Source organism: Hypomesus nipponensis, chromosome 17 (assembly GCF_054491055.1).
Source record: "Hypomesus nipponensis isolate SF chromosome 17, ASM5449105v1, whole genome shotgun sequence".
NCBI classification, from domain to species: Eukaryota; Metazoa; Chordata; class Actinopteri; order Osmeriformes; family Osmeridae; genus Hypomesus; species Hypomesus nipponensis.
The window spans coordinates 9993249-10006823 of NC_140377.1; the positions used below are offsets into that span (position 1 = coordinate 9993249).

The following is a 13575-nucleotide window of genomic DNA, read 5'->3' on the forward strand; positions in this document are numbered from 1 at the left end:
TTATTTTAAAAGATGTATTATGAGTTTTACTGTGTATTCACTGTATATTTGACATGGTTCAATTATGCCTATATACTGCCGTGGCCAAACGTATTGGGAGCGACATACATTTTGTGTTTGCAAATCTTGCTGGGCCTTGGCATAAAATGACTGCTAACATAATTTCAGTAAGTCATCATCCGCACAGGGGAAAGTGTGAACTAGTTCTAGCCAGGCGAAATTACTCTATGATTCTGATTGGATGTTAAAAGCAGATTAACTGCTGTAAAAGAGGGGACTATTTAAAAATGTTCGACCCCAAAAAAGCTTAAAAAAATATGAAATGTGCCTTATCGTGATTCCAATATTCTATAGAAACATGTGAAAACATTTTCCTCAAATACTGAACTAGCAAACTTTGCAAAACAACATTTGTCATTGCCAGAATTTATGACCACAACTGTACCCTTGCATACATTGCATTTCTCAACGTGTGTGCATGTGAAGGTGTGTGTGCATGTGAGAGTGAGTGCAAATATGTAACATATAACAAAACATACTCATGAATACTTTATATGTATCCAATATGTACTAAAATACTAGACATTACTCAGTTTTGAAAAAGTCTGTTGTCTTTGGCATCACTATGTCACGGAAGGTTACGGAATGTAAAAAAAGGGCTGATTGGTGGACAGTTCTTATATATGGGCAGATGCCATCGAGGGAGCTAAACTCGATCATATGCGTTTGTAGATGTAGATCATGCCGTTGCAGTTGGGGCAGCGATGTTCCACATCCTGCATGGAGTCCACACAAAATGGGATGCAGCAGCAGAGCCAGCACCTGGAGGAGGGGCGGGGGGGGCACATTGGACAGGAAATGACAAATACCAGCAGATGAAATGGAATCCATGACAGTTGACGGCTTCTACACATACCATGCTGAACTGGTAATGGCTGTAGCACCCTAGTTAGGGGTTCACAGTTGTCCTAGCAGTCTCTTATGGGAAGTCAGCGTGAGTGACTGACAAAGTTGATCTGTGCCAGAGTAAGGACACTTGTCTTACCCGGTAATGGTGAGGCCTCCACAGATGAGCCAGGCCAGCAGGCCAGCGGAGTGTTCTGTCTTGGTGACAACGTTCTCCCTGCAGTGGGGACACATTGCCTGGCCGGGACCGTCCCTCAGCGCTGGAGTCACCATCACCGTGGTAACTGGACAGACAGACGGGGAGGGAGAGAAGAGAGGGACAAGGGGAGGCAGACAGTGGTAGAGAGACAGAGAGAGAACAGAGGGATGAAGAAGGAGAGAGACAGAGAGGGAGACAGAGGGATGCAGATGGAGAGAGATAGTGAATACACAGTAGATTTATGAACAAAGTGTAATTTCAATGCAGTTCCTTCTGTCATCCTCTCCCTCCATATTTGAGAAATGCACAGACACAAGCTGACAGTATACAGTTCAGATCTATGGACGTGTCATACTGCCTAGTGGAGGAAGGGGAAGAACGGTTGGTCAAGATAGGGGAAGGGAATACGGGCAAATATTGCCAGCTTTTAGGCAGTGACCGCTGACATTGTTGCACAAGTGAATGCTGACACCTGGTGGTCGCGCATCTAAGCATATTTGAGCCTCACTTCAGCAAGAATATATGGCTGCAGCCTGCAGCCTCCCACCTCATTCCCTCCCGTCTCATGCCCTCCCGTCTCATGCCCTCCCGTCTCATGCTTCTACTTTTCAAAATAAAAGCTTGTCTGGTCCGCTATTTCTCCTTCCTACTTTGGTGCACGTGTTTTTTTTAAACTAGACTACAAACTAAAAATCCATTCTACAGATGCAGCCTGGGAGGCCCGGTTGAGTTTAGGCATCACAACAACGGTTGAGGTTAGGATTAGTTTAAGGCCCGGAGTCGTAGCAGAGGTCGAGGTCATGGTTAGGCACAACCACAACGGTTGGGGGACAATGATGGTCGGTACATATTCGCTAACAAATGACAACATAAAACGCTGACGCAGTTTTAAATTAAGGTCATTGCAGGTTGATTCAAATATACGTTAACATCAGGGACAGAACAATAAAATCCAGAAATCAGCAAACTATATGGATAAAAAAAAAACAATTTCAAGTTTTTCAATTTATTGCAACAAACGTGCTCACGAACTTTAACTCCATCCATAAAATAGTTTTGCGATTTAGAATTTTTGACCCTCTGAATTTACCGTTGGACAGCTTGGGCATGAGATGAGAGGGCAAGAGACGGTAGGGCATGAGAGGGGAGGCTGCAGGCTGCAGCCATACCCCTCTCCACTTCAGGCCTACTAAACAGTGTTGGGAACTAGGGATGGGCGTGGTTAATCGAATATCCGGATATCATAAGTAAGTTAGTATTCGAATACTTTTTTCGAATACTTATGAGCGTAGTTTGATTTAAAAAAAATTTTTATTGAAAAACCGTCGCGTCGTGTTGTGAATTCTAATAGTTGTGACGTTAGAAAATGATGAAAACCATCAAAAAAGGTAGGCTACGCCTGTGTTCTGCTGTGAATCTCCTTTCATTTCATTTGGCGCTACAAGAAGCATAGTGTCCTGGCTAAGCAGTACCTCGCAGCAACCTCAGTTCCTGCAGTCTTTTCCACGCCGGCCTGCTCGTAAATCGACATCGTACTCACCTCTCCCCTGAGCATGTTTACATGCTAATTCTCCTGAATAAAAATGCGTATGGCTAATGCAGTTGTGGCTTATTTATTTTCTTACCAGTAGCCGTGTAGAGCTAGCGTAATCGGCTGTTTATGTTTGCATTGTGTGGTGGCGCACCGTATCCTATAGGATTCCGGTTCCAAGTTAATATGCAATATTTCTCCGTGTGTCTTTCGTTTTTATGGAGGATAGCCTACCCAATGTGTTTAATTTAGTCCAATGTAGCCTACTTTTTATTTCACATAATAATAGGCTAATCGCTTTTCCGCCAAATTAAGAGCCTAAGTCTGAAGACGCAGCGTTTTTTCAAGTTCCTTGTCTTTTCGTCATGTTAATAAATTGATCTTTCATTTGTTTTCTTTATTCAACCCTTATTTAATATAATAGTTTAACAGTCCCAATTATTGCCAGAATGTGTGGTGGTTCATGTGTTTACTGTATGCTTTGCGTCACGTCAGGCTAATTAGGCTACATAACGGAACCACATTAACAAAATAGATTATCCGGATATTCGAAAGTAATTTCGGATACTATTCGAATTGTGAAATCAGTTAAAATCTCCATCCCTATTGGAAACGTTATCGAAAATAAGTATTTAGGTACAGTTACTCAGTGGCGCCTTAATGCACGGGTTTACCTGGGCTGAAGCCCGGGGCCTCGACCAATCAGGGGCCTCTTAATAATAATACAAAATAATAAAGATGATAAACATCCGTATTTGCGGTGTGATTACTCTGCTCTACAGCGCATCTGGTGGTGGATGTGGAGGGAAAACTAGAGAGGGTAGGCCTACAATTTCAGTGTGCTTGCTTGCGTTGGTTGCAAATGGGTCCATTTAATATGAAACAAGCTGAACCCCCTTTGAGACAAGCTATTCTAACAACGTTGTCACCGGCAGTATTTTTCAGATGGAATCGTGATTCAAACAGTATCTCCATCTGCTAACAGAAAATATGCCTCCAAACGCGACTTTTTGGTCTCAGTCAAGAGCCCTGCGTGGAGAAGTTGCAATGTGCTACGAGCAAGCAAGCCTAACTGCTGTTGCTAGCCAAATTACACTGAGGTGATTGTTTGAATGCGCCGGAAATTAAAAACGTTTCTTTTACATTATAGGCTGTGGCATTGAAGACAGCGACACACCACACAAGCTTGAGTTTAAATACATTATTTAATGTGACATTACTTACTGTACATGCAAGTCTTGAATTGCTTAAGGGTATCGGGGTCAAGTGACTTTTGTGCATAGACACGTGAAACGTAAATGTATTTGTCCAAATGCCAAGAGCCTCTAAAGTTTAATATCAAGCCCTGCAATCCAGTGGCCAGAGATATATCATGACCTGATCGACACTCCAAGTGTGATAGACCGGGGAGAAGTTAATCTTTTGCAACCGACATGCGCAGTTGAGCCTGCTTGACAGTTGTGTGACGTAGGGTGATAATTGGTCTATACCAGAGCCTGTTTAAGGACAGCCTTGCCACTCCCTATTAAGCCCCATTGTACCGAATTTGGCTGCAGTTCCACCAGAGTTCCACTGGGGGTGATCGCGAGCGAGTGCATGTTGAATGGGAGTCTATGGAGCTAAACGGCTAAATGAGTCTCTTTCGCCTGATTGTTGGTGAAAAATCTGATTGAATTTGATTGTAGTTTGTGCATGTTCAACATGGATTATAGGTCGAAAGTTGAATGAACGAGTACTCATGTCCTTTTGATTTCTTACATGGTGAGTCGTTGTTGCCCATAACATGCTAGCATTCTGCTAATGAATGCTGATTGGTTAGTGAAGGACTGATACGAACAGAGCTCCCGCTTGATGGCATCCGAAGCGGAATCAGAATGTCAGAGCATAAGCAACATTAGCAACAACATTAGCAAGCCAAAACTCTTTCTAGCATGTGTATTGACAGGGAGAGCCTAACCTGTCAGCTGCGTTGTCGATGCCCTGAGAGAAAAAAGTAAGTGACCAGAGCTTGCCGTCAAGCAGTAGCTCTGGTCGTACGATGTGTATGACGTCAATGACATTTTCAAAAGCTTTTTAGGACAGAAAGGCGACTTTCAAAAAATCTAAAACCCGGCAGTGTGTATTTTTTTTGGCCTCCCCTTTCGAATTCAGAATTCAAATTACTGGACAAAGAATTATATCCTGAGAAAAGTGGATTTTGAGGGGTACCGCTCCATAGACCTCCATTCATTCTGCACTCGCTCGTTAGCGCCCTCACATGGAATTTCCAGTTCAGAACCCGGAAGTTTCCCGAGAGTGGCAGTTCTCTCTATTAGACATTCTCTGTCTATACATTTAAATAGCTTGACAAAGTGATCGGGCAAAACTATCCTGGCTAACGGAGGTCACTTTCTCAGGCAATTGACGAATGAAACAGGCACGGTTAAAAGAGCTGGCGGTTGCATAGCTGTAATATGTACAACAACGTAACTAGGCAGCTTAGTTGGGGTGTGCTTGCCTTCGGCGAGCACAAACCATTGTTATCTCACATATATATTATTTATTATTTATTGTTTCTTTTCGCCCCCCTAAGGATGCCTCAATATTTGGACTACATAGACAACGGCGATGTCAAAAGGTTTGTCTCGGTAGCGATTGCGTTGGTTGTATTGGGATTTACGTTCCATTGCACGGTTTAAGTAGAAATTACGTTTTTGTGGCGAAAAGTGAAGCTAACGGTGGCTAACTTGCTAGCCACAGTCACTGACGCCACTAACGTCACTAACGTCACGAAACTCGCGTGACTATCTCTAGCAGAACATTAGTTTCGCATCTGTTAACTTGGGGGATACTAGTCTGCAAGGCAGCTGCAGAAACGCCACAAACAAAGAGGCCAGGGTGATATTTAATCATTTTACTTTGTGATGTGAAACATAATTGTGAAATGTAATGTACAATATTAGCTGATATTTATTAAGTAAGTAGGCCCACATCTACTTTCGGAAACGGTAGTCTACTATTTCACTGAAGCATTAGCATCATGACATTAGCCTCTATCGTTGAAATAAACATTCCTCACAAATACGTTTTTGTTGTAGGATTTATTTTGACATTAATAAACGATTTGTTGGTGAAATGACCATTACCTGTGGTTTCATATCAGTGTGGCGGCTCACTGCAACGCTGTAGCCTACCCGAGACACTAATGAGTAGCTAACAAAAACATCTCCACAGCTGTTTAGGAAGTCAAACGGCGACGGAACATGTTCGGCTTTCCCCTTACTCAAAAGTTTTTCAATAGGTGAAAGTATCTGACTACTAACCTGAACTTTATTGCCACAGCCTAAACTTTGTCAATGTCAAAACTTTGTCTGTTCATGAAAATAATTAATGTCAGCCTGCTTCAGCCTTGCTTTGCTGTAGGATATACATTTCACTAGGTCTTGCAGCGCTGCTTGATTTACTGAAATTATTATGAAATGTTATGTTTTACTAGCCATTTGCCTTCTTAAGCAAATCACAGTATTTCCCACCCCTCATAGTGTAACTGAGACGACCGTAAATAGCCTAAGTCATCTTTCAAGTAATAAGCCCCCCTTTGAAGTGTTGAGCAGGAAATTAGCTGGTCTGTAGAGATCTTGGGTTGGTGGTTTTACTGATGCAGAATTCGCTCAAATAAAATCGATAGACGTAATGAGTGGCACATAACGTGAAGTAGGCCTAACATTGCATTTTATATTGTTTGAGTTTTAATAACTTGTCCAGTGCATTGGGGCAAGTAGCACTAGCCTAAATTGATCTTCCAGACTTGCCGTACAAAAAAAATCCACTCTTCCCGGACAAGCCTTAGCTACATGGCTAGACTGTTGACACAGATCAGAATCCATCATATCTTGGACACTCAAAATCAGCAAATCTTGCAGCCAAATCAAGTAGCCTATATATATAGGCCTTTATATGGCTACAAACTTCTGGTCGGTTTCTAGCTGGCTACTTGTTACCAAGTTACAACTTTGTTGCAGGGGCATTCTTTGTCCACATTGCGAGCTAACAGTGTCCGGTAATGATGTTGCTATAAATAATGATGTTAAACCGAGACCACTAAGCTCTCAAAGAAAATGTAAGGTCAAAGAAACAAAAGAAAGCTTTGAGGTTACTCTGAAAATTATTAATAAAATAGGCTTCTAATAATAAAACTGCTAAATCCTTCTCTAACTAGGCTCCTCTATCATGCATAATGAAACTTAACGTTTTTTAAGTAATCAATAAGCCTGCGCTGCCCTCATTACTCAAATGATGCGGTTCAGGGCGTTCAAATTACATAATAGGACGATAATAGGAGGATAATAGGACATAATAGGGCAACCAACAAGTTGTTTATATCTGATTAATAAGTTATCTAGCGCTGCATCTTCATGAGCTACATTTGGCCTCCTTCTCTTCCAACCAACCAGTATCACCTCTCCTCCATCTGAGTGATGCATGTCATTTTTACAAACTTATTATCAAGGGAACACAATGGTCAGAAATGTAGTCATACACTTAAATGCTTTTTGAAATATGTAAACACCAGGAGAGTATGGGAAGCTGGGGCAGCCGCAAGCACACCCTCACAATTTCCCCAGAACTTGTATGCTCTCTAGTTATGTTATGTTATACATATTTCCATAAAAACATGCAGACTCAACTTAGACACTGGGATAGTGTTGAAGACAAGTTTGAAAGTCAAATTTGAAAACCAACAACAGCAGGCCAGGCTGCATCATACTGTGGAATACAGTGGATTCACTGTTTCCCTGTCCATCTCAGATAGCCTCTAAATTATATTACTACTTATTGACAGGCAAGAGCGCCACTGAAACCCAACATACAGCAATATACCAGAAGTACCAATGGTGTTGTTTGTGAGGTATGGAGGCCCCACATAATAATAATTTACAACATCCTGTTGACAGGATGCCCTGGCTTTTGTTGCCAGATGTTTTTTGTTAGTGAACATGTTTAATCGGTGTTGGTAGAAGTTGGGAGAAGTTAGGTCAGTGTGCATTGATTTGCAACAAAACCGTTTCCCTTGGTGATTTAGCTCATGCTTCAAGAACTGTCTCAAAAGAAGTCTCAAAAGAAAAAGGATCATATCATTGCTTATGAGATCTAAATGAACGTATGTTAGAGGTTTACATCCTGTAGTTGATGCCCATGTGACACATTAATAACAAAATGTGGGTTGCTGCTGTGAAGTTGTGGTTGTCTAATGGAAACTGGAAAGTTTCACATCGCATACAAGAACTGCTATGATTCAAGCTTACCACATGGTCTGGAAGTCGAACAGAATGTTGTCCATTTGTTCCATTAAGCCTTAGCTGAACTGCATGGACATTTGTATTGACATCCTTCATTGTGAGAAGTGTGTGCATGTGTATTTTTTTTGTACTCGTGTGTGTCACCTCTTATGTAATCACCTAGGGGTGTAAAGGTTGCGCCACCTCACCTGTAGTGACTGGTGTTGTTACTCCGGCCGGGTACTGGGGGGAAGGGGGGTACACTCCTTGATAGAAACAGGAGTGGAGAGAGGATGGGGGGGGGACAATTACAGTGATCGTAAGTCATCCGCAGTCATTCCATTTTAGTTTATAGTTTCTGATTAATCATTATGTGTTTGAACATCAGTAAAGCTCATAGCTAAGTGTGCTGAAATGTCTCTGTCCTTTGTTGGAACTTTCTCTCCTCAATAGCCTACAAAGGTCGTGGGTGTGTTTACATGATACCATGTGGACACTCACCTCCCTGATAAGGGCCTGGCTGAAACCCTGGCTGTGAGGGTGGGCCGGGTGCCGGGGGGTAGCCAGGCTGGGGGTACATTCCTGGGTGAGGGCCCGGAGCCATACCCCCGTAGTTGACTGGGGGTCCGGGGTAGGGGGGGGCTGCCTCATCTGGGGCGTATCCTTTCTCCATCTTGATAGTTGTCTAAGCTGTGATGAGGAACAAGTGAAAACAAATCACCTTTGAGGACGATTCAACCTTTTTATGATACATTTCTATAACCTGATAGGCTTGTCGTTGCTATGGCAAGTTGCTATTTGCTGTATGTAGGTGAGGGTGAAGTGCAGTGTACAAACAATGCTTCACTTTTACAAAGGCCCTATAAAGACAAGCTGAGGAACTGACCGTTTACCATCCAGCCCTTCCATTAAGTAAAGTCACCTTAATGACACATGACTAAGCAAGGCATTATCTTCATGAGAGAAGTCCTTGTGGTGTGTTCTTCCACATCCTCTATTTAGTTCCTGATATAAATGTGGTGATGGGAAACTCAGGGTGTGGTCACTCCATCGTGCAGGGAGATAAACACAAGATAAGTGTGTACATATCCAGAATACACCCAGGGAGACACAGAACACTAGGGCCGCCAGGTGAAACCAGGTTAACTCAAAAACAAAAGTTGTGGTTTAACTGAATCTTAAAAAGAGTAAATCTCTGTGCACGCTGCTAGGACACAACACAGCCACACCAGAATCGAATACGGGTTTGTTGCTGTTCTTATCATTTCAGTGCAGTTTCCAATCCTCAGTCAGGAACCTGAGTATTCTGGTGTCCTGGCACCGCATAGTACTCCCACATACATTTCTTTTTTTCTTTTACTCTCCTCTCTCACTGACTCTCTCTCTCTCTCTCTCTCTCTCTCTCTCTCTCTCTCTCTCTCTCTCTCTCTCTCTCTCTCTCTCTGTCTCTGTCTCTGTTTCCCCTCATTCCCCTCCCACATTCTTCCAGAAGAGCCTTCCAGGACAGCAGCTTCCTGATAAGCGTTGTAGAAGAGGGAGTGAACATGCTACTAAACCCGCTGTCCTGTACACGCACTGTCATCCATGGATGAGTTCCTGATATATCATCCATGGATGATAGTGTGTGTGTTGTAACTCTCCACTGATGTGCTTTCTGACCAGAGTGAATAGAATCACAGTCTTCTCAGAGAACTCTGTTCTGTTCTGGTCACTAACTGAATTAGTGCAACATGATCCCAGCCCCACCCTGGTTCTGTTCCTGTGTTCTCTACACACAGATGGACTCAAACAGACACTTGCACATACATACAAACTCACATGAGTGTGCAACACACACAAGTTATCTCCCAATCATTCATCACAAACACTCCCAGTAGTTTTTGAACACGCAAATCAATGTGTACCATAAACTCTGCGACTCCCAGTTGTAAATTTGAACCTTTCAATCATACAACTCCTTTTGGCTGAATCCCAAGCATATAATGACCGGAAATCTGCTAATGACAAGAAATGTTGAAGACTCACACAGTCCCGCTAGTATCCTCGGTCAGTAAAATTCCAACAAGGTAAAAAATACAGCACGCATCCTGTCAAGGGCCAGCTGGCCAGAGGAGCTGTGTAAATACAGATGGGCTGGATTTACTGGCAGCGAGGAAAACAAAACACACAAATGGAGATGACGTAAATGCTAAAGTCTGCTAGCTCTGCAGTGTAACAGAGCGAGGAAGTAACGTGATCAGTCCACTTCGTGTCCCTCCAGTGCCTGCCACCCACAACACCCAGGTCCATGGGGCCCACAAGGGGGGAGGGTGGCCAGTGGTCATCCATTACCCACTTACCTGAAGCCTCGCGGGGTAAAACTGGCCTGGAGCTGGGACTGGCCTGGAGCTGCTTAGTCCTGTGAGACAGGGAGAGAATGTGAATGATCTGAAAGTCTGAAGATGAGGGAGGAGAGAAAGTTGGTGGGAGGAGACTTTCCACCCACGTCAACTGTATGACTGAGGAAATCCATTTTTCAGGGGTTTTCGCACCCCATGTTGTGAAAGGTGTTTAGTAGGAAGAAGAATAATGTGGCAAAAGATAAAAAATATTTGTGTTTAAATACCCTCTGACAGATAGAGAAAGAAAGAGAGAATAAAAGAGAGAAAAGGAGAGAAAAACAGAAGTAAAGATAGAGATAGAGACAATAAGAGAGAGAGAGAGAGAGAGAGAGAGAGAGAGAGAGAGAGAGAAGAGAGAGAGAGAGAGAGAGAGAGAGAGAGAGAGAGGAAGAGAGAGAGGACAAAGTACAGACTCAGTGAGCTGTCAGTGTACGAAGCAGATTGGATTTACAGAAGTCCTTTGTCCTCACCCAGCCCTCACTAACTCATCTGACTAACTAATACATATAGCCCATTGTGCAATGTTGACCAAGGGACCGGCTGACCTTAGAGCTTTTTTCACAATCACATTTCTAACTCAGTAAATGCAATAAAGCTAAATGCAATAAAGATGATGGGCCAATGTTAACTGAAATACCTTCTAAAGGTATAGTAATTACCAGTATTAGTTTCAGGAAAATAAAAGACGTGCTTGTGGTTCTTCAACAAAAAATATGGTTGTGTGTATTTAAGTAGTATCATTGAACTACATATTGAATGCTATTAAAGGGCATATTCTTTCCTGGTTTCCTATAATTTCCTGATTTGCCTTAAAACTTTCTGGAAGGTGAGCCTCCAGTGCCTCTCAGAGCAAACTTAAAGACCCCAGACCCCTCTCCCTCTATGGCTGATAATGTGGTTCTCCTATGTCACAGAACAGGATGTGATGCATAAACACATGACCAGGTCGTCATCTGTGGAGAGAGTGAGCCAACAATGTCAGGGCTGCATGTGGTTTGTAGATGCAAATGACAGGAGTTCTGTGTTCATTTTTGTGTGCGCTCTGACCACTAGGGGTCCCCATTGTACAGATGGAACATGCTGCCACTCATCAGGAGGACCTTGATGGGGGCAGAATTCCAGGTGAAATATTGGGCAAAAAAAAGTGGTCAAGTCTTAATTGCATTAGCAGTGGTACGGTAAAGTAGGAGCGTCACACAGAACAGTACTGAGTTTACTACATTTTGAAGCTGGTGGAGGAGTTGTGTGTGTGTGTGTGTATTAAAATGAAGGCAACAGACCTACTGTAAAAATAAAATTTCCCAAGATACAGAAGACAGTAGAGTGTGGCAAATGCTATGGTTTAGCCCCATTACGACCAGGCCAGAAAGAAACTCGCATTGCCTATCGCCTCTGTTCCAATTATTTTAAGTGAAGAGATGGAAGAAAGAGAGACAGACAGTGACAGACAGAGATGGAAGCAGCTTCATTATTCTTGTGTTTACAATCCAATTATATTAAAACAACACTTTCAGCCCTTCATGAACCGTTGGGCCTGTTTTTTCCAGACAAAGCAGCACAGTCATTAAGACACGAGTACACACACTCATTAACTCATCAACGGGCAGTCACTCAGACGAGAAACCTCACTGAGAAGCGATATTAGTTTTCGGAGAAACTGCAGACGTGGTCACAAAAAAATGTGGAAAGGTTTGGAGAGCCTGAGTGTGTCAAAGCGGTATTTGAAACTGTTGAGTTCTGTAACAGCATGCCATATGGACATACGGCTCCAATCCAACTGACCTGATCCGACTGACCCACCACTGGTAATAATGCATATTTCGCTACCTCTTATAAAAGAGGAGACAATATTGTTTACTGTCATAGAAGAGGAGACAGTTTTGTTTACTGTCAGTGATTTCGCATTTCACCTGTGTTTATAGTGAGTCAGACAGCAGGCCTCATTAGGACCCCTTGAGAAAACCCAGTTTAGTCTCAAAGTCTCACGTTCGGGGAAGGATAAATCAACAGACAGGTCAGAGAGCTGGAGAGAGGCAGATTGGAATTTTCTTTTATGTACAGGAACGTGGTTGAGTGTGATGTGGTTCTGGTTTTTGACATTTCGACTCATAAAAGCAAAGACAGCAAGGAAGGCAGTGGGTACCATGCCCTGGTATCTGGTGAACAATTCCCTGTTGGATAAGACCGTACTAGTAAGAATAACGTCTATCAAAAAAGATAATCTTAAAAAATCTGCTTCCGAGTTTTTCATTTCATTTCACTTCCCAGGCTTACTTCAATAGACAGTGATCTACTGGTTTCATTGCACTGGATAAGACCGAGCACAGATCTGGTTCTCTGGAGACTGGAGGAAAACCCTTCACAACTGACTCTTTCTCTTTGTCATTAAGTTGATGTGAAACAAAATTATTTAAAAAAATGAAAATTGGAAGCAGAGGAGGTGCAGAAAGAAGGGAGAGAGGATTTGAAAGGGCAGAGAGAAAAACGGGCATGGCAACGCTTGGTCCTGTGGAATAGATGTGCGAGTGTGGGTCTGAGTTTTAATGGCTTGAAGGGAAAGGCGTTTGGAGAAATGAGGAGGTAGACAGTCCGTGGAGAGGCTTGGAAGGCAAATACAGGACAGGGAGGGAGGGCTGGTGGGCTGGGGACACAGCAAGGAAGCTGTGTACTACACAGGCTGCTCTGGGAGTGTTAGGGGTTTCGAATAGACTGCTCCTCCCTGCGGAAAGGACCACATCCCCCATCAAAGTCCCATCGATTGCTTCCGACAGGAAGATGACAAGTGTGTGGCAGAGTGGAAAAAAACTCACAGCTTACAACTGCTTAGAGACGCACACATGCCTTTTCCCCACTGGCAACGATCGAAAGTTTCCCTGGCTCTTGCACTCTTTCTTTTGTTCTCTTTTTCCCACTGTACCTTGCTCTGTCTCTCTCCCTCTGCCTTTCTTCTGCCCTCTTTAACATCATTCAGATCGGTCCCGGGAGAAAATCTGTGAAAATTGTTGTTGGGATTTAGTCTGAAAAGTCCAATGATATTGCATTTATTATCAGAGATTTTTTACTTAGAGTTTAATATATAGCGAGTCATGTCAGATTTAGCGGATAAAGTGTGATGAGGTTGAAAATGTGAATGTGTGTGTGGAGGGGGTGAGTGGGTGTATGCCCCTTTAGCTGTCTGTGATATATTTTTTAGTTAGGTATAGGCCTTCTCTCCATGGTACATATGATGAAAAGGCAGTGTGGGAGGCAGAAGGGCATGGCTTTCAGCTTTAATTAGCCACTTAGGGCTCTCCGCTCTCT

At 43.0% G+C, this 13575-nt stretch overlaps 1 protein-coding gene across 3 annotated transcripts; it reads right to left on the reverse strand.

Moving 5' to 3' along the window:
• On the reverse strand, positions 1–10397 carry LOC146253459 (lipopolysaccharide-induced tumor necrosis factor-alpha factor homolog). Of its 3 annotated transcripts, none has more exons than XM_084677836.1 (6): positions 10380–10397; positions 10234–10292; positions 8396–8584; positions 8104–8160; positions 1046–1190; positions 1–822 (listed from the first exon to the last, which is right to left on the reverse strand). In XM_084677836.1, exons 3-6 carry the CDS (start codon positions 8565–8567, stop codon positions 717–719), a joined length of 480 nt encoding a protein of 159 aa, XP_084533962.1. In that variant the 5' UTR covers positions 8568–8584; positions 10234–10292; positions 10380–10397; the 3' UTR covers positions 1–716. The 3 variants fall into 3 exon arrangements, with proteins under 3 accessions (XP_084533962.1, XP_084533963.1, XP_084533964.1); XM_084677837.1 differs by lacking the exon at positions 10380–10397 and adding an exon at positions 9920–10036 and having other exon boundaries at positions 10234–10324; XM_084677838.1 differs by lacking the exon at positions 10380–10397 and adding an exon at positions 9920–10008 and having other exon boundaries at positions 10234–10310.
• Positions 10398–13575: the final 3178 nt, after the last annotated feature.

Bases quoted from the DNA above. Each gene is read 5' to 3' on its own strand.
- LOC146253459 (XM_084677836.1), bottom strand. From the start codon at position 8,567: ATGGAGAAAGGATACGCCCCAGATGAGGCAGCCCCCCCCTACCCCGGA. The intron at 8,161-8,395 runs GTGAGTGTCCAC...GTTTCTATCAAG, and splicing joins GCCAGGCCCTTATCAGGGAG to GAGTGTACCCCCCTTCCCCC. The intron at 1,191-8,103 runs GTGAGGTGGCGC...CTGTCTGTCCAG, and splicing joins AACAACACCAGTCACTACAG to TTACCACGGTGATGGTGACT.